A 21,357-nucleotide genomic window follows, 5' to 3' on the forward strand; every position below is an offset into this window, starting at 1 on the left:
ACTCAATCTCAAAATTTATTAATTCATAACAACATTGATTTTAATTTAATTATTAATTTTTGAGCAATGACAGCTTTATCCTAAAATCTCACTAAAATTCTTAGGGACCCAAAAGGACCACACTAATAAAAATGTTCAAAAAAGGTCATACATTTTACTTCTTTTTTTAAACTTTCAACGCTTGAATATCAATCAACTTAAGATCTATTTGTCAATTTTAAGTTTGGTTTTTTCTTAACGATTTTTTGGGTTTTATGCCATTTTTGTGATTGAAAAATATATTTTTATAAGGCAAAAAACAAAATATGGAATATTTTGCTCCAAAAGATTACAGTGTGATATTTAAGGTGAAGTAATTAGATCGTTAAGTATGTCAATAATTCACAAAAACATTGATTTTGATTCATTATTATTTTTTGAGCAGTGACAGTTTTAAAGAAAAAAACGCTTTGTGTTAGTAGAGTCAACATTGCAACTTTTTATTGTTACATTTCACCTGTTTGTCCACTTTTTATGTTTTGTAATAATATTTTTAGAATAAGATGCAGGCTTATTCTAAAAATAGCGACAAAAACGTGACTATGTTTAATGAGCATTGTTATTTTACTATTTGAAAGATGATGCAAAATAACGTACACAAATATTACATAAAAATAGGTAACAATATTGACCCATAACACACCTTTTGTTAGCTATCCAAGTGAATAAGGTACAAAAAAGCAAATTTTGTAACGTGACCGGTTAAGAGGAAATACCAAAATGTTCTATTTGTAGGTGTAAAGATAAACATTGGCTGTAAAGCTAGCATAAAACTTTAGCATGCTAATATAAGAGACGTTAGCATACTTCCAAGATGGCGCCAAGTATCAAAAATCATAATTATTAGGTTTAAACATACAAAATTAGCAAAAAAGCTAGCATAAGACGTTAGCATGCTAGCAGGTGACCGGATAAGAGGAAATACCTAAATGCACTATTTGTAGGTGTAAAGATACAACATTTGCCTAACAGTTAGCATAAAATGTCAGCATGCTAGTCAATGTATGACACGTTAGCATACTTCCAGCATGGCGCCAAGTATCAAATATCATGATTTTCAGGTTTAAACATACAAAATTAGCTAAAAAGCTACCAGAAAACGTTATCATTTTTTATATTAGCATGCTAATATAAAAAAAGTCAAGATGGAGTCAAATATGAAAATCCACTATTTGTTGGTGTAAAAATACAAAATTAGCGGAACAGCTAGCATAAAACGTTAGCATTATAACATAAGATACATCAAGATGGCGGCAAGTATGAAAATGCACTATTTGTAGGTGTAAAGATACAAAATTAGCTGAAAAGCTCAACAAAACTTTAGCGTAATATAAAAGACGTTAGCATACTTCCAAGTATCAAAAATCATGATTTTTAGGTTTATACATACAAAATTAGCTAAAAAGCTAGCTTAAAACATTAGCATGCTAGCAGGTGACCGGATAAAAGGAAATAGTAAATTGCACTATTTGTAGGTGTAAAGATAGAAAACTAACTGAACAGCTAGCATAAAACTTTAGCTTGCTAATATGAGAGATGTCAAGATAGCGCCAAGTATCAAAATTCATGATTTTTAGGTTCAAACATACAAAATTTGCTAAAAAGCTAGCATAAATGATTAGCATGCTTATAGAAGAAACGTCAAAAAGTACTAAAATGCACTATCTGTATATGTAAAAAATTAACATGCTAACATAAAATACGTCAAGAAGTACATATACAATAAATGCACTATGTGAAAGTGTACACGTAAAATGATGTACAACATTAGCATGCTAACATAAGAAGTACATATACAATAAATGCACTATGTGAAAGTGTACATGTAAAATGATGTACATTAGCATGTTAACATAAGAAGTACATTTACAATAAATGCACTATGTGAAGGTGTACACGTAAAATGATGTACAACATTAGCATGCTAACACAAGAAGTACATAAATGCACTATGTGAAGGTGTACACGTAAAATGATGTCAAAGCAGCAGTAATGAAAACACCTTTTTACAGGTGTTTTGCATGGTCTGGTGTACCTAATCAAGTGGCCAGTGAAGAGGATGAGGGAGGGCGTGTGAACATGTGCTCCTGCAGCGTCCAATGGCTGGGACTCACATCTTCATCATCATCATCATCATCATCATCATCATCATCTCCCCCCCTGCGGTGAAGGAGATTGGCTGGGAGTGTTGTGGTGTGGGACCAGGACGCGGCAGGCGGGAGGACACGCTGCGTGACGCTGTCCAGGATGTAGGAGGAGAGCGACATCTTCAAGGACACACGTGGAGGAGGAAGAAGAAGAAGGTAGGACGTGTCCTTCTCACTTTGTCCACTTGGGAGTAGAAGAGGTGATGAAGATGAGGATGTGTCTCCGCGTGCAGGATGTTGTCCACGGCTCAGCAGATGCTGCAGGACAGTCGCTCCAAGATGGAGAACATCCGACTGCAGATCATCAAAGTGGCCCAGGCGGGGGTCGGCCAGGACCACGCCCACCGCGACCACGGTGGAGGTCAGTGACCACACACACACGTCCAACAGTGTCTTCACCGTAACGTCATGTGAAGATAAGAAATATTACAACTGAAATCGGTACTTTTAAAATGTACGATATCTACCTAGTTTCAAGTGCTAACAGTATCCTTCCAGCCTAGCGTGTTAGCATGCAAAGCAGCGTTTAATTAGTACATTTGAAATGGTATGACTTGTAATAGTACTTAATTTTGTTATGCTAACAGTACCATTTTAGCCTAGCGTATTAGCATGCAGAACAGCATATAGTTAGTACAACTAAAAAGTTCTGACTTGTTTGTATTGTTTACCTACTTAGCTGTGTATCTATCTGTGACCTATTTAGCGCAAGATGCTAACATTATCCTTCTAGCCTAGCATGTTACCATGCAAAGCAGCATTTATTTAGTACATTTGAAATGGTATGACTAGTGGTTATAGTGTCCGGGGTAGGTTGTGAGTTCAAACCCCGGCCGAGTCATACCAAAGACTATAAAAATGGGACCCATTACCTCCCTGCTTGGCACTCAGCATCAAGGGTTGGAATTGGGGGTTAAATCACCAAAAACGATTCCCGGGCGCGGCCACCGCTGCTGCTCACTGCTCCCCTCCCCTCCCAGGGGGTGATGGGTCAAATGCAGAGAATAATTTCACCACACCTAGTGTGTGTGTGAGACAATCATTGGTACTTTGTAATATCTACTTACAGTACTTAGTTTTGTATCTGTCTGACCTATTTCGCTCAAGATGCTAACCGTATCCTTTTAGCCTAGCGTGTTAGCATGCAAAACAGCATATAGTTAGTACAACTAAAAGGTCCTGACTTGTTTGCATGGTTTACCTACTTAGCTGTGTATCTATCTGTCGGCTACCTAGCTTAAGGTGCTAACAGTATCTCAATAGCCTAGCGTGTTAGCATGTAAGGCAACGTTGAATTAGTATATTTGAAATGGTATGACTTGTAATATCTACCTACAGTACATAGCTTTGTATCTATCTGTGACCTATTTAGCTCAAGATGCTAACAGTATCCTTCTAGCCTAGCGTGTTAGCATGCAAAGCAGCGTTTAATTAGTACATTTGAAATGGTATGACTTGTAATATCTACCTACAGTACTTAATTTTGTTCCTATTTAGCTCAAGATGCTAACAGTACCATTTTAGCCTAGCGTATTAGCATGCAAAACAGCATATAGTTAGTACAACTAAAAAGTTCTGACTTGTTTGTATTGTTTACCTACTTAGCTGTGTATCTGTCTGTGACCTATTTAGCGCAAGATGCTAACATTATCCTTCTAGCCTAGCATGTTACCATGCAAAGCAGCGTTTATTTAGTACATTTGAAATGGTATGACTAGTGGTTACAGTGTCCGGGGTAGGTTGTGAGTTCAAACCCCGGCCGGGTCATACCAAAGACTATAAAAATGGGACCCATTACCTCCCTGCTTGGCACTCAGCATCAAGGGTTGGAATTGGGGGTTAAATCACCAAAAACGATTCCCGGGCGCGGCCACCGCTGCTGCTCACTGCTCCCCTCCCCTCCCAGGGGGTGATGGGTCAAATGCAGAGAATAATTTCACCACACCTAGTGTGTGTGTGAGACAATCATTGGTACTTTGTAATATCTACTTACAGTACTTAGTTTTGTATCTGTCTGTGACCTATTTCGCTCAAGATGCTAACCGTATCCTTTTAGCCTAGCGTGTTAGCATGCAAAACAGCATATAGTTAGTACAACTAAAAGGTTCTGACTTGTTTGCATGGTTTACCTACTTAGCTGTGTATCTATCTGTCGGCTACCTAGCTTAAGGTGCTAACAGTATCTCAATAGCCTAGCGTGTTAGCATGTAAGGCAACGTTGAATTAATATATTTGAAATGGTATGACTTGTAATATCTACCTACAGTACATAGCTTTGTATCTATCTGTGACCTATTTAGCTCAAGATGCTAACAGTATCCTTCTAGCCTAGCGTGTTAGCGTGTTAGCATGTAAGGCAAGGTTGAATTAGTATACTGTATTTGAAATGGTATCACTTGTAATATCTACCTACAGTACGTAGCTTTGTATCTATCTGTGACCTATTTAGCTCAAGATGCTAACAGTATCCTTCTAGCCTAGCGTGTTAGCATGCAAAGCAGTGTTTATTTAGTACATTTGAAATGGTATGACTTGTAATATCTACTTACAGTACTTAGTTTTGTATCTATCTGTGACCTATTTAGCTGAAGATGCTAACCGTATCCTTTTAGCCTAGCGTGTTAGCATGCAAAACAGCATATAGTTAGTACAACTAAAAGGTCCTGACTTGTTTGCATGGTTTACCTACTTAGCTGTGGATCTATCTGTCGGCTACCTAGCTTAAGGTGCTAACAGTATCTCAATAGCCCAGCGTGTTAGCATGCAAAGCAATGTTGAATTAGTATATTTGAAATGGTATGACTTGTAATATCTACCTACAGTATGCAGCTTTGTATCTATCTGTGACCTATTTAGCTCAAGATGCTAACAGTATCCTTCTAGCCTAGCGTGTTAGCATGCAAAGCAGCGTTTATTTAGTACATTTGAAATGGTATGACTTGTAATATCTACTTACAGTACTTAGTTTTGTATCTATCTGTGACCTATTTCGCTCAAGATGCTAACCGTATCCTTTTAGCCTAGCGTGTTAGCATGCAAAACAGCATATAGTTGTTTACCTATTTAGCTGTGGATCTATCTGTCGGCTACCTAGCTTAAGGTGCTAACAGTATCTCAATAGCCTAGCGTGTTAGCATGTAAGGCAACGTTGAATTAGTATATTTGAAATGGTATGACTTGTAATATCTACCTACAGTACGTAGCTTTGTATCTATCTGTGACCTATTTAGCTCAAGATGCTAACAGTATCCTTCTAGCCTAGCGTGTTAGCATGCAAAAGGCGTTGAATTAGTACATATAAAATGTTATGACTTGTAATATCTACCTACAGTACATAGTTTTGTATCTATCTGTGACCTATTCATTTTTTTATTTTTTTTATCGTGCTCTGTTTGTGTTGTGTTGTGTTTGCTCGTTTTTCTTGTGTTATCTTTTAACCTGCCTATTGTACAGCACTTTGGGTACCCCTGTGGTAAATTTTAAATGCGCTTTATAAATAAAGTTGATTTGATTTGATTTGATTTATTTAGCTCAAGATGCTAACAGTATCCTTCTAGCCTAGCGTGTTAGCATGCAAAGCAGCGTTTAATTACTACATTTTAAATGTTATGACTTGTAATATCTACCTACAGTACATTGCTTTGTATCTATCTGTGACCTATTTAGCTCAAGATGCTAACAGTATCCTTCTAGCCTAGCATGTTACCATGCAAAGCAGCGTTTCATTAGTACATTTGAAATGGTATGACTTGTTATACCTACCTACAGTACTTAGTTTTGTATCTATCTGTGACCTATTTAACTCAAGATGCTAACAGTATCCTTCTAGCCTAGCGTGTTAGCATGCAAAGCAGCGTTTAATTAATACGTTTGAAATGGTATGACTTGTAATATCTACCTACAGTACTTAGTTTTGTATCTATCTGTAAAGTGGCAGCGTTCATGGAGTCCAAGGGTATACTCATGGACATGGAAAATGTAGAAGCTTGCCACCCACGCCATTAGAAGAAGGATGGATCGGCACCAATAATAATTGGGTTCGTCAATGGGAAATATAAAACTGAAATAGTAAAACAAGGGAGGAAGCTAAAAGGAACAGACGTGTACATAAATGAACATTTAACAAAGACAAACGCAGACATAGCCAGAAAAGCATGTAACCTAAGAAAACATGGCAAAATACAACACACATGGTATTGGTATTGTCATATTGTGTCTTTGTTTTGGGTGGAAGTTGAAAAAATGTGTTTAACGATTGGTTTGTTTATGAAGCTTGATGTGGTTTCTGTTATTTTAGGAGAGTTCATTGACAGTCATGATTTAGTCAATTTAATTATAGTACTCGGTAAAAGGTTTATTTTTAAGGCCAAAAACAGATATTCACTTAGTATTACTTTCTTTAAAACATTTATTCAGTATTTTTTAACTTTAGAAAGTTATTTGGTTGAAACCGATAATGATGCCAAAAAACATAAAAAAAGATGGGAAGTCCTCAAATGCTTATTTTGAAAATGTAATTTTGTTTATAGATTATATGCAATCTGTTGTTGTGTCTCCTAATTTGAGTGTACATAAATGAAGGTGTGTGTTGCTGAGTCCGACCTGGACATAATCTGGACTGGACCTGGTTTTAAGAACCCTTTAAACAATCTAATTTCATTGACAACCTGGTCTGGTGAAGATAAGGTCCTTTTTAAAAAATTAAATAAGATAAATAAATAAAAAAACATTTACTTGAATAAAAAAAGAAAGTAAAACAGTATAAAAACAATTACATAAAAAATAGTAATTAATGAAAATGTTAGTGGACCAGCAGCACACACAATCATGTGTCCTTCACGGACTGTATCCCTTGCAGCCTGTATTGTTCTATATTGTAGAACCTGAATATTAATAACAGAAAGAAACAACCCCTTTTGTGTGAATGAGTGTAAATGGGGGAAGGAGGTTTTTTGGGTTGGTGCACTAATTGTAAGTGTATTTTGTGTTTTTTATGTTGATTTAATTTAAAAAAAAAAAATACAACAAACATGGACAGCAAACTGAAAAATATTTATTAAACTAAATGGAACACCAGAGGAAGCAAGAGTAATAGTCATAGGGAGAATAGCAGAGCTGGATAAATATCAATAACGATGGATGGATGGATAAAATAATTATACACAACCATGACACAAACAAGCAATACTCAATCAGACAGAGAATTTATAACCTTTTCCAGCATCGATGATAATAGTATGGAACTGGACAGTTATATAGATCCAGACACACATTTTTTTCTCTCACATTGACAATAATTGTTTATATTATACAGAAGTACAGTACAACACCAACATTAATTCCAATAACAAACTGTCTATTATTCATATTAACTGCAGAAGCTTGTATGCCAATTTTAACAATATGAAATCATTTTTGGAACAATTTAAAGAACCCTTCAAAATTATCGCTGTATCAGACACATGGATGGATACAAAAAAAGGAATGGACTTCGGACTAGAAGGATATGAACTCAATTATATTAATAGAGTCAATAAGAATGGAGGCGGAGTTGCGGTGTATGTGATGAAGGACTTCCACTACAAGGTGATAAAAAACATGTCACTGGCTATTGACAATGTTTTAGAGTGTATAACCATTGAGATATGTCATGAAAGAAGCAGAAATGTATTGGTCAGTTGTATGTATAGGGCACCCAACTCAAGTATTGAAGGATTTGAAGACTGAATTAAGGGAACTTTCAATGGAATCAGTCAAAAAGTACTTTTTTTTATGTGGAGACTTCAATATTGATCTCTTGAACCCCAATTAGCAAAAGTTCATTAATGACTTCACAGATACAATGTATAGTATGAGTTTGTATCCCCAAATCACAAAGCCAACCAGAATTGCAAGTCACAGTGCTACACTTATTGACAATATCTTTACTAATGTCTTTGATAATAATACAACAAGTGCACTGTTAACAACCATCTGCCAGTTTTTACTATTTATGATGGGAACTACAGGAAGAAGAACATTGACAAATATACATTTCAAAGACTATGCACAGAGGAAGGAATTATTTCTTTCAAGAAGGATATGAGGAAACAAATTTGGGACAATGTATACAATAAAGATGATGTAGATCATGGGTGTCAAACTCTGGCCCGCGGGCTAAATTTGGCCCGCCGTGTAATTTCACTTGGCCCTTGAGGCGATATCAAATTAACACTAGAGCTGGCCCGCCGATTATATATAGCGGCGGTGCCTCGGTAACACCGCATTCACCGCTAATTCTCATACTTGCTAACCCTCCCGGGAGACTCACAAATTTCGGTGCCCCTCCCGAAAATCGTCACGTCCGCTTTTCATCCAGTTCAACGAGTGCTGGCCCAGTCACATAATATGTGCGGCCTCTGCACACACACGCGAGTGAATGCAGGGCATACTTGATCAACAGCCATACAGGTTACACTGAGGGTTGACGTATAAACAACTTTAACCCTGTTAGAAATATGCGCCACACTGTGAACCCACACCAAACAAGAATGACAAACACATTTCGGGAGAACATCCGCACCGTAACACAACATAAACACAACAGGACAGATACCCAGAATCCTTTGCAGCACTAACTCTTCCGCAACGCTACAAGGTGTGTGTGTGTGTGGGGGGGAGGGGGGGGGAGGGGGGGGGGAGTTTGGTGGTAGCGGGGTTGTATTTTGTAGTGTCCCGGAAGAGTTAGTACTACAAAGGGTTCTGGGTATTTGTTCTGTTGTGTTTATGTTGTGTTACGCCTTTAGTTTATTTTTAGTTCAAGCATTTTTACCTGCAAACAACACTACGTGAGTTGTGTGGTATTCTGTCCTCTGTTGTCCTCTGTGTTTTTTTTTATAAATTTTGATTTCTATTTTACTGTTTTAATTGGTTTTACCCTTTGAAATCGTTTTTTTAATCATAATTATTTTTTTTATATTGTTTTTATATTGGTTTTCAATTCATTTATTTTTGTTTTTATTCAGTCATTGGTGGAGCATAATATTGTTTTTAAGATGGCTGTGCAGCACTTTGGAAACATTCTTGTTGTGTAAATGTGCTATATAAATAAAGTGGATTGGATTGATTGGATTGCAAACCATTGTCGTCGTTCCGACATCTACAAAGCAATTAGCTACATGCTGCTACCTACTGATATGGAAGAATATTACACGGTTACTCTGCCGAGCTCTAGACAGTACAGACACTCAACAACAGCACATTTACGGATTATAATTACTGGTTTGCAAAAAATATTTTTAACCCAATTAGGCGAAATTACATAATCTCCCACGGCACACCAGACAATATCTCACGGTACACTAGCGTGCCGCGGCACAGTGGTTGAAAAACACTGTATTAATCAACATACCGTATCTCTGATTGTAGACTAGCATGTTAGTAAATCCTAAGCAGTGTATTAGCATACATATTTCATTGTTGACTCACGTGTTAGCATGCTAGCGTAAGATGCTACAGTGCTACAGACAAACGATGCGTTCAAGTGTCTCTCTGTCTTTAGGGGCGTCTCAGCCGGCCGTCAGCCCGGAGGACGCCCGCCTGGCCGAGCTGCAGTACTACATGCAGAGAGAACACGAGGCCTGGGAGCGGGCCAAGGACCTCCTCAGGCGGACCGAGGAGACGTCCTCGCCTGACCGCGCAGAGGTACGGTTTTGCCGCCAAAAACAGCAGCGCGTACCAAGTCTGTCCTCTTGACGCCATGCAGGCGGAGATCCGAGAGCGCGATTCTTCCCAGAAGTTGAGTTTGCTGCGCGTCGCCGTGGAGACGTGCCTGCACGACGGGAGGGTGGAGTCGGTCCACAAGCGCCCGGCGGCCATCTTGTCCAGCAGACCGCCGTCATTAACGGGTAAGAAATTATTAAAAATTTTGATTTAAAGACTTTCATGAGCACGTTTGTTCCTTCAGGGAAGCTGGAAGTCCGACTCCTCGGATGTGAGGACCTCTTGTGTCCTCCGATTCACCTGGACCGGGTCCCCGAGGAGTCCCCGGCTGCTGCCACACCTTCAGGTAAGGTCCTCCTTCCCAAGGAGACGCTCTGACGTGCCAGACCCACATTTGTGTGGACTGAGCAGCCCAGACCAGCGCCGTGCTGAGGCTGGACGGCAGACCGGTGGACAGGACGCCATGGACCAGTGCGGCCAAGCTGACCTGGGATCAGACCTTCTGTCTCCAACTGGAGAGAGTGAGTCCACATCTGTCTGGTAATACCAATACTCTACCACAGGGGGGTCCAAAGTGAGGACTGTTGCTAATTTTTTAACACAACCGTTAGCATTGTAATATTAGCATGCTAGCTTTTTTGCTCATTTTGCATTTTGACACCTCAGCGTCAAATATTTTGTTACTTGATAAATGATACCTGTTAGCATGCTAATGTTAGTATGCTAGCTTATTTTAGCTACATGTGTAGGTCTGCACCTAAGTCATATGCTGGTACTTGATGCATGTTACAGTTAGCATTTTAGCATGCCAAAATTAGCATGCTAGCTTTTTAGCTATTTTAGTAGGTAATAGGTATACAATTCAGTTTAATATATTTTGGTATTTCACTGTTAACTGTACACATATTATCGTTAGCATGTTAGCATAGTATTCTCAGCATGAGTTCACATATGTGGTTGGGGGCGTGGTTATTTACAGCTAGAATTCACCAACTCAAGTATTTCATATATATATATATATATATATATATATATATATATATATATATATATATATATATATATATATATATATATATATATATATATATATATGAAATACTTATATATATATATATATATATATATATATGAAATACTTGACTTTCAGTGAATTCTAGCTATATATATATATGTATATTTATTTATTTTATTTACATAAAAGAAATACTTGAATTTCAGTGTTCCGGTGGCTATCCATTAGATGGCAGTATTGTCCTGTTTAACTTCTCCGTTCATGATGAGTATATCATTTCGGCCACCGTGTTCAATGGAGAAGTCTGTTCTACATATTTACAGGCAACATACACCTTCCCCTTCGAACTGTCCTGGATGAACTGAAATTCTTGTTTCCATTCGTTTTGGAACTTGCAAGCGTATTTCTTCATCTTGCTCGTCGACGGCGTCGCCATGTCTGTAATTTCCTCGTTCTTCTGCTTCGTCTCCTTGTTGTGTGCGCAGTTGTCCACTCTACTCTCTAAAAGCCCTAGATGTTATGACGTCATTGGGCAGGCAAGCTGTTTATATTGTGGGAAAGCGGACGTGTGAACAGGCTGTCCCCACTCAGTCTCAGGTCCGCATTGAGCTGGAGGGGGCGTGGCCTCCAGCTCCGGCTGAATACCGGGAGTTTGTCGGGAGAAAATCTCTGCCGGGAGGTTGTCGGGAGAGGCGCTGAATACCGGGATTCTCCCGCTAAAAACGGGAGGGTTGGCAAGTATGCCTTAGTGTCATATATTTTGGCATTTCACTAATGCTAACTGTTAGCATAATATTGTTAGCGTAGTACTCTTAGCATGCTAGCTTTTTGGGGGGTTTTTTCAGCTCATTTTGCTCATATTTTTTCTTACTTTACTGTTGTGCTAACTGTTAGCATTTCAGTTTGACTTTGGCTCTTTAGCATTCACATGACATTTCTACTGAAATTTTAAATTGCCTCTACTAGTTAGTTAGTTAGTTAAAAATAATCTTAATAACTAAAAAAATTTCCCTCATGTGGGATAATTAAAGTGTATCTTATATAATATAAAAAAGTATTTCAATACATATTAATAATATTTTTTTTATTTTGAGCTAAAACATGTTTTAATATTATTTGTATTTATTATTTCATTAAAAAAAATCAATTTCATATTTTATTTTTTGTTTCTTTTTAACTTGTTGTTATAACACAAGTGTAACATTTATTTGCCAAGATAAATACATTTACACTCTAATTTAAAATGTACACATTTAGTTCCAATATATAAAACATATTTAAGGAATGTCCCTAATGTGTTTTTATTTTCATCATACATTTCAAATAAAATTAACCCCGCCTACCGCCCGAATGCAGCTGAGATAGGCTCCAGTGACCCCCCGCGACCCCAAAAGGGACAAGCGGGAAAAAATGAATGGATGGATGGATTTAAAATAAAATTAATGTATTGCATTTTTCCTTTTTATTGATGACCTAAAAGGCAAAACTTAAAGAACAGTAAATACATAATATGTCCAGGAATACCTTGAAAATTACTGCATAAAGTATATTCATTATTTAAAGTACAGTATTACACGTTCAGTCGAGATGACGTCATATACTGTCAGTTCCTTTTGTGACCAACTTCAACCCTAAACTAACACCCTCCCCGAATTGTTAATAATCAAATGTAGATACTTTTTCTGATCTCTCTCTCTCTCTGTCCACTACTTGCTGTACATATCCTACCAAGTCAGACCTACACTGTTTCAATATCCATTTCTCTGTTCTCAATTGTTGATGACTGATGATAACAACCAAACCTAACACCCCCCCCCCCCCCACACACACACACACACCCCGGATTGTAAATAATTCCATTTATATACCCTGATGATTATCTTGTGTGATGACTGTATTATGATGATAGTATATATCTGATAGTATATATCTGTATCATGAATCCATTTGGACCCCGACTTAAACAAGTTGAAAAACTTATTCGGGTGTTACCATTTAGTGGTCAATTGTACGGAATATGTACTTCACTGTGCAACCTACTAATAAAAGTCTCAATCAATCAATCAATCAAAAACCAGCAGGGAAAGCCGTTGGATGCAGACATTTTCCATATGTAACATTCTCACATTCTTTTAAATGTATTATTTTATATATTTTATGTACATCATCTTATGTAATTTTATGTATTTATTTTTAAAATGTCATCAAATTTAATTATTCATTAAAAATTAGGCTAAGTCAATAAAATGTGTACAATATATGCGTATGTCAATACTTAATAATGTTACAGCATTGACAACTGTATTAAATAATCGTGGCAGTTCCTGTTGTGACCAGCAGGGGAAGCTGTTGCACATATGTTGAATGCAGACGTTGTCCATATGTAACATTAAATTTATTATTTATTTTATGTGTCTGATCTGACGTATTTTGATGTATATATTTTTTTAAATAAATGTTATTAAATGTAATTATTCATTACTTATTAGTCTAAGTAAATCTAAAAAAAATGTGTCCATATTTTAGAAACTTCCTGTCAATATTTATTTACAAATATTAATATATTTACAGGACCGTATTTATAACTGAAATTATTAAGTCATTTATTGCCAGTTCTTTTTGCGACCAGCAGGGGGAGGTGTTGCATGCAGACATTCTATGAAATGTATTATTTTCATATATTTTATTTACATCACTTTATATAATTGTATGTATTTACTTTTAAAATAATGTCATTATATTTAACTAGATGAGGCAATTCCTGCAGGAATTGCATGTGAATGCTCCAATGCTGAAGTACAACTAAAATGCTGACAGAATGTAAGAATAGTTTGAATGTTGAAGGGTGTGCATTCCCAGGAAAACCGGAATTTGGTTTGGAACGTGGAAAGATGTTAGTTTGAATGTCCAGGATGAGTGGAATATGTTGAAGGTGGAATGGTTTGAATCGGTTGAAAAATGTGCAAATGGTGGAAGTTTGAAAAATGGCCAATTCATTTTGAATGGGAAAAATGTCCGGGAAAACCTGGAATTCTGGGAATTGTTTTGGAACATTCACACAATTATTAATGACGAATTAGACTAAGTCAAAAAAAACGTGTACAATATGCAGACTTCATAAGCAGTGACAAGTGTGTTAAATGATGGTGGCAGTTCCTGTAGTGACCTGCAGAGGGAGACATTGTCCACATGTAACGTGCGTCTAACCTTGCTCTGCCGCAGTCCCGGGAGCTGGAGGTGGACGTCTTCTGGCGGGACGAGGAGACCATGTGTGGCGTGGTCTTCCTGCGCCTGGAGGAGCTGCTGGACCACCAGACCTGGTCCTCGCATGTGTGGCGTCTGGAACCACGAGGTCTCCTCCACGTCCAGGTGACTTCTTCTGCTGGTGTCAATTATTATTATTGTTTATCACAACAACTATTGTTGATGATGTAAAGTGTCGCCTGGTGGACGTGCTGGTAGAACATCCGCCCAAACTCAGACGTCAGAGATGCATCTTCACCAAAGAGAGAGGTACACATTATGGGATGGAGTTTAGAGGAGTCAGTGTGCAGCTGATATCAACATAAACGTGTGTCAGGTAAGAAGTTTGTGCGTGCGGCTCAGATGAACATGAACTTCACCACCTGGGGTCACCTGATGATGAACGTCATCCCTCGCTACGCCTCCTTCAGCACGCTCAGCTCCGCCCTCGCCGCTGCCATCGCCGCCGAGCGCACGCCACCCAGGTGAGGAACCATCGTATCTGGCGACGTGAGCGACGATTGACGGAGAACACGTCATGTGATCTTTTTTTCTCCTCGTGCAGTGAGGACAGAAGTCCTCCCTGCCAGCAGGAGGCGACACAGGGCGACCACCGGGCCTCAACCACAGTCTTGCTTCAAGGGCAGCTGGTGAGCACTTTTGTCCTCTTTGGTCCTTCTGTCCCCTATTTTGTCCTCCTTTTCCAGTTGTTTTCCTTCCTTCCCCGTATTTTGTACTTCTTTTACCGTTTGTCCTTCTTTCCCCTTTATTTTGGCTCCTTCTTTCTCCGAATTTTGTCCTTTACCCAAATTTTATCCTTCTTTCCCCTTACTTTGTCTTTCTTTTCCTGTATTTTGTCTTCTTCTTTCCCCATATTTTGTCCTTCTTTTCCCGTATTTTGTCCTTTCCCCGTTTGTTGTACTTCTTTCCCCGTTTATTGTCTTTCTCTGTATTTTGAACTTCTTTCTCTGTATTTTGTCTTTCTTTCTGTTTATTGTTCTTCTTTCCCTGTATTTTGTCCATTTTCCCCCATTTTTTGTACTTCTTTCTCCGTATTTTGTCTTTCTTTTCCCGTATTTTGTCCTTCTTTCTCCATATTTTGTCTCCTTTCCCCGTATTTTGTCCTTTCCCCGTTTGTTGTACTTCTTTCCCTGTTTATTGTCCTTCTATCTCTGTATTTTGTCCTTCTTTCTCCGTATTTTGTCTCCTTCTTTTCCCGTTTATTGTCTTTCTCTGTATTTTGAACTTCTTTCTCCGTATTTTGTCTTTCTTTCTGTTTATTGTTCTTCTTTCCCTGTATTTTGTCCATTTCCCCCCATTTTTTGTACTTCTTTCTCCGTATTTTGTCTTTCTTTCCCATATTTTGTCCTTCATTCTCCGTATTTTGTCTCCTTCTTTCCACGTATTTTGTCCTTTCCCCGTTTGTTGTACTTCTTTCCCTGTTTATTGTCCTTCTATCTCCGTATTTTGTCCTTCTTTTCCCGTTTATTGTCTTTCTCTGTATTTTGTCTTTCTTTCTGTTTATTGTCCTTCTTTCCCTGTATTTTGTCCATTTCCCCCCATTTTTTGTACTTCTTTCTCCGTTTTTTGTATCCTTCTTTCCCCGTATTTTGTCCTTCTTTTCCCATATTTTGTCCTTTCCTTATTTGTTGTACTTCTTTCCCCGTTTATTGTCCTTCTATCTCTGTATTTTGTCCTTCTTTCTCCACATTTGTCTTTCTCTCTGTTTATTGTCCTTCTTTCCCTGTATTTTGTCCATTACCCCCATTTTTTGTACTTCTTTCCCCATATTTTGTCCTTCTTTCCCCGTATTTTGTCCTTCGTTCCCCGTTTGTCTTATCTCTGTATTTTGTTTTTCTTTCTCCGTATTTTGTCCTTTCCATGTTTATTGTCCTTCTTTCCCTGTGTTTTGTCCTTTTCCCCCGTTTTTTGTACTTCTTTCTCCGTTTTTTGTACTTCTTTCCCCGTTTATTGTCTTATCTCTGTATTTTGTTTTTCTTTCTCCGTATTTTGTCCTTCTTTCCCCGTTTGTCTTATCTCTGTATTTTGTTTTTCTTTCTCCGTATTTTGTCCTTTCCATGTTTATTGTCCTTCTTTCCCTGTGTTTTGTCCATTTCCCCCTTTTTTTGTACTTCTTTCTGTTTTTTGTACTTCTTTCTCCGTATTATGTCGTTCTTTCCCCGTAATTTGTTCTTCTTTCAGTTTCTTGTCCTACTTTCTCCATATTTTGTCCATATTTTCCCCGTATTTAAACCTTTTATGACAAAGAAATTCTCGACCATATTGCAGTGTTACAGTGCTAACGATAGCATTTTGTTGGTATAAACCTTAAAAAAACATGGATGGATTTCCTCACTTGGTGCCATCTTGCAGGTAATCTGAAGAAATCGATTATTGTTTTTTTTTGTACAGGCGTGAAACAGGACACGCGTGCCGGTTAAGGACCCCCGGCAACTTTGTGACTTTATTGGACGCAGCCCCGGAAGAAAAAGAGGGGGGAGGTTTTTGTAGGGGAGAAGAAATTTGGCGTGACATCGCCAAGTAAGAAAATCATATGAAACTATGCTAACGTTAGCATGTAAACAGTTAGCACTCACGCAAGATGGCGCCAAGTAGGACAATTATACAAAAACATGCTAATGTTAGCATGTGAACATGGAAACAGTTAGCATTCACGAAGATGGCGCTGTCACGCCAAATTTCTTCCACCCTACAATAACCTTACCCCCCCCCCCCCCCATTTACTTCCGTGGTCATGTTTCCTCTTACGTCATTGACAGCGATCGATAGCACTTCGGCTTTGACTGCCCGCCGCTGGAAGGATACTTCGTCTTTGACAGCTGCTGGAATCTGAAGAAATCGATTATTGTTTTTTTTTTTGTACAGGCGCGAAACAGGACAGTCGCGTGCCGGTTAAGGACCCTAGCCAACTTTGTGACTTTATTGGACGCAGCCCCGGAAGTAAATGGGGGGGGGGGGGGGGGGGGAGTAAGATTTTTGTAGGGGGGAAGAAAATTATATGAAACTATGCTAACGTTAGCATGTTAACAGTTAGCACTCACGCAAGATGGCGCCAAGTAGGACAATTATACTAAACTAATTAAATGAATGCTAGTATAAATGTTAGCATGCTAACATGGATACAGTTAGCATTCACGCAAGATGGCGCCACGTAAGACAATTATACGAAAGCATGCTAACGTTAGCATGTAAACATTTAGCATTCATGCAAGATTGCGCCCAGTAGGACAATTATACTAAACTAATGAGACGAATGCAAGTATAAATGTTACAATGCTAAAATGGAAACAGTTAGGATAGGCTCCAGCACCCCCTGGTAGCCCGTAAGGGACAAGCGGTAGAAAATGGATGGATAGATGGGCAAGATTTGAAAAAATTATACGAAAGCTTGCTAACGTTAGCATGTAAACAATTAGCATTCATGCAAGATGGCGCCAGGTAAGAAAATTATACTGAGACGAATGCTAGTATAAATGTTAGCATGCTAACATGGATACAGTTAGCATTCACGCAAGATGGCGCCAAGTAAGAAAATTATACGAAAGCATGCTAACGTTAGCATGTGAACATGGAAACAGTTAGCATTCACGCAAGATGGCACCAAGCAAGACAAACGCAAGCATGCTAACAGTAAGCATTCACGCAAGATGGCGCCAAGAAGGGCAATTATACTAAACTAATGAGACAAATGCTAGTATAAATGTTAGCATGCTAACATGGAAACAGTTAGCATTCACGCAAGATGGCGCCAAGTAACAACATTTTACGAAAGTATGCTAGCGATAGCATGTGAACATGGAAACAGTTAGCATTCACGCAAGATGGCGCCAAGTAGGACAATTATACTAATGAGATGAATGCTAGCATAAAGGTTAGCATGCTAAGAAGATGACCAGGAAGTATTTGTGTCTGCAGTCGTCCTTCAGCAGGAGCGAAGAAGACGAGTCTCCTGCCAAGTAAAGACCAGCACGAGCAGACCAGGAGGTGACGTGTTCTCTGGGCTCCTTCTCACCTTCTTGTCTCCGTGTGGTCCAGGATGCGAGTGGAGGACCTGCGCTACGTGTCGGTGCTGGGCCGAGGCCACTTTGGGAAGGTAGCGGCCTCCCGTCAGTGGACGTGGTCTCAGCCCGCGGCGTCACCACGTCCTCTCTCGTCTTCTCCTGTCAGTCTCCCTTGGAAATGTTGTGTCCAGGTGCTGCTGGCCGAGTCCCGCAGGACCGGCGGACTCTACGCCGTCAAGGCCCTGAAGAAGAGTGACGTGGTGACGCGGGACGAGGTGGACAGCCTGATGAGCGAGAAGAGGATCTTCCAGATGATCACCGCCTGCGACCATCCCTTCCTGGTCCACCTCCACGCCTGCTTCCAGACCAGCGAGCACGTGTGCTTCGTCATGGACTACCTCCCCGGGGGGGACCTCATGATCCACATCCACAACCAGGCCTTCAGCCAGGAGCAGACCAGGTGGGTCCGGCGTCACCAAGCCGAGTCTGTACTCTGATGCGGACTCTTCCCCAGGTTCTACTCGGCCTGCGTGCTGCTGGCCTTGGACTTCCTGCACGGCAACAGGATCATCTACAGGTGAGTCGGGCACGGGGACCGGGGCTCGCTAGCGCCACCTGACCCTCGGTCTTGTCAACGCAGAGACCTGAAGCTGGACAACCTGCTGATGGACGCCGACGGCTTCGTCAAAATGACCGACTTTGGCCTTTGTAAAGAAGGTGGTCCTGGCACAGACCTGGTCTTGGACGGACTCTGACTTCACCCCACTGCTTCTCTGCAGGGATGTCTCACGGAGACCGGACATCCACCTTCTGCGGGACGCCGGAGTTCCTGGCGCCGGAGGTTCTGACGGACGACGACTACACGCGGGCCGTGGACTGGTGGGGGATGGGCGTGCTGATCTACGAGATGCTGGTGGGCGAGGTGGGTAGTTTGCCACAAGGGGGCGTGGCTTCCTCTCTGACCCTCGCCGTCCTGCTCCAGTCTCCCTTCCTGGGCGAGGACGAGGAGGAGGTGTTCGACAGCATCGTCAACGACGACGTCCACTATCCCGCCTCGCTTCCTCCGGACGCCGTGGCCATCATGCAGAAGGTGGACGCCATCACGCCGCCTCAGGCCGAGGACGCACTCGCCAAAACTGTCTTTGTTTCCTCGCAGCTGCTGAAGAAGAACCCGCTGAAGAGGCTCGGTGCTGGAGAGAGAGACGCCAACGAGCTGAAGGGAGAGACTTTCTTTCAGGTCGACATGTTGTTACATACCATCACCTTTTCCACTACAGAGGGGCCCGGGGCCCACTCAGATATTAACACTCCATCTTACTCTAGACTTTAACCTCTCACCTACTTCCAGTTTACAACCTTGTCAGGTGATATGATTGCATGTCAGAGGTCATTATTTATGTAACACATGAATACACCTTGGACAACACAACAACCTCAAAACATCTTTAACAAAACAACAACTTAAAAACATCTTTCACAAAACACTGACAACACAACAACTTAATAATATCTTTGACAACACAACTTGAAAACATCTTTGACAAAACACTTTGACAACACAACAACCTCAAAACATATTTGACAACACAACAACTTGAAAACATCTTTAACAAAACACTTTGACAACACAACAACTTAAAAACATTTGACAAAACACTAACAACACAAAAACTAAAAACATATTTGACAACACAACAACTTTAAACAACACTTTTGACAACACAACAAGCTTAAAAAACATTTGACAACACAGCAACTTAAAACATCTTTGATAAAACAGCTTTTTTTATACACCTTAAACAACACAACATCTTTGACAAAACACTTTGACAACACAACAACCTCAAAACATATTTGACAACACACCAACTTGAAAACATCTTTAACAAAACACTTTGACAACACAACAACTTAAAAAGATCTTTGACAAAACACTTTGACAACACAACAACTTAAAAACATTTGACAAAACACTAACAACACAAAACCTAAAAACATATTTGACAACCCAACAACTTTAAACAACACTTTTGACAACACAACAAGCTTAAAAAACATTTGACAACACAACATCTTTAAAAACAGATTTGACAACACAACAACTTAAAAACATCTTTAATAAAACATATTTTTTAAAACACCTTAAACAACACAACAACTTAAAAACATCTTTGACAAAACACTTTGACAACACAACAACCTCAAAACATATTTGGCAAAACACCAACTTGAAAACATCTTTAACAAAACACTTTGACAACACAACAACTTAAAAACATCTTTGACAAAACACTTTGACAACACAACAACTTAAAAACATTTGACAAAACACTAACAACAACAAAACTAAAAACAGATTTGACAACACAACAACTTTAAACAACTTTTGACAAAACAACAAGCTTAAAAAACATTTGACAACACAACATCTTTAAAAACAGATTTGACAACACAACAACTTAAAAACATCTTTGATAAAACAGCTTTTTTAAACACCTTTGACAACACAACAACTTAAAAACATATTTGACAAAACACTGACAACACAACAACCTCAAACATATTTGACAAAACACTGACAACACAACAACCTCAAAACATATTTGACAACACAACAACTTGAAAACATCTTTAACAAAACACTTTGACAACACAACAACTTAAAAAGATCTTTGACAAAATACTTTGACAACACAACAACTTAAAAACATTTGACAAAACACTAACAACACAAAACCTAAAAACATATTTGACAACCCAACAACTTTAAACAACACTTTTGACAACACAACAAGCTTAAAAAACATTTGACAACACAACATCTTTAAAAACAGATTTGACAACACAACAACTTAAAAACATCTTTGATAAAACATATTTTTTTAAACACCTTAAACAACACAACAACTTAAAAACATCTTTGACAAAACACTTTGACAACACAACAACCTCAAAACATATTTGGCAAAACACCAACTTGAAAACATCTTTAACAAAACACTTTGACAACACAACAACTTAAAAACATCTTTGACAAAACACTTTGACAACACAACAACTTAAAAACATTTGACAAAACACTAACAACAACAAAACTAAAAACAGATTTGACAACACAACAACTTTAAACAACTTTTGACAAAACAACAAGCTTAAAAAACATTTGACAACACAACATCTTTAAAAACAG

General features: G+C 39.0%; 1 protein-coding gene across 5 annotated transcripts in view; it reads left to right on the forward strand.

The window, feature by feature from the left end:
- LOC133632626 (serine/threonine-protein kinase N2-like) overlaps nucleotides 1-21,357 on the forward strand; it is a 35,962-nt gene that overhangs the window by 3,208 nt on the left and 11,397 nt on the right. The window contains exons 2-19 of one of the 5 annotated variants that reach the window (XM_062025153.1): nucleotides 2,052-2,342; nucleotides 2,420-2,547; nucleotides 9,727-9,869; nucleotides 9,931-10,072; nucleotides 10,132-10,233; nucleotides 10,299-10,408; nucleotides 14,125-14,271; nucleotides 14,340-14,415; nucleotides 14,483-14,630; nucleotides 14,711-14,795; nucleotides 18,082-18,122; nucleotides 18,202-18,259; nucleotides 18,359-18,627; nucleotides 18,682-18,744; nucleotides 18,808-18,884; nucleotides 18,947-19,089; nucleotides 19,150-19,257; nucleotides 19,324-19,404. In XM_062025153.1, the coding sequence (XP_061881137.1) occupies nucleotides 2,421-2,547; nucleotides 9,727-9,869; nucleotides 9,931-10,072; nucleotides 10,132-10,233; nucleotides 10,299-10,408; nucleotides 14,125-14,271; nucleotides 14,340-14,415; nucleotides 14,483-14,630; nucleotides 14,711-14,795; nucleotides 18,082-18,122; nucleotides 18,202-18,259; nucleotides 18,359-18,627; nucleotides 18,682-18,744; nucleotides 18,808-18,884; nucleotides 18,947-19,089; nucleotides 19,150-19,257; nucleotides 19,324-19,404 (1,920 nt within the window). In that variant the 5' untranslated portion in view covers nucleotides 2,052-2,342; nucleotide 2,420. Of the gene's footprint in view, nucleotides 1-2,051; nucleotides 2,343-2,419; nucleotides 2,548-9,726; nucleotides 9,870-9,930; nucleotides 10,073-10,131; nucleotides 10,234-10,298; nucleotides 10,409-14,124; nucleotides 14,272-14,339; nucleotides 14,416-14,482; nucleotides 14,631-14,710; nucleotides 14,796-18,081; nucleotides 18,123-18,201; nucleotides 18,628-18,681; nucleotides 18,745-18,807; nucleotides 18,885-18,946; nucleotides 19,090-19,149; nucleotides 19,258-19,323; nucleotides 19,405-21,357 lie in introns of all 5 variants that reach the window. The other 4 variants (XM_062025155.1, XM_062025151.1, XM_062025152.1 and 1 more) reach the window with 4 other exon arrangements.

This window comes from Entelurus aequoreus, linkage group LG17 (assembly GCF_033978785.1).
Source record: "Entelurus aequoreus isolate RoL-2023_Sb linkage group LG17, RoL_Eaeq_v1.1, whole genome shotgun sequence".
Lineage (NCBI taxonomy): Eukaryota > Metazoa > Chordata > Actinopteri > Syngnathiformes > Syngnathidae > Entelurus > Entelurus aequoreus.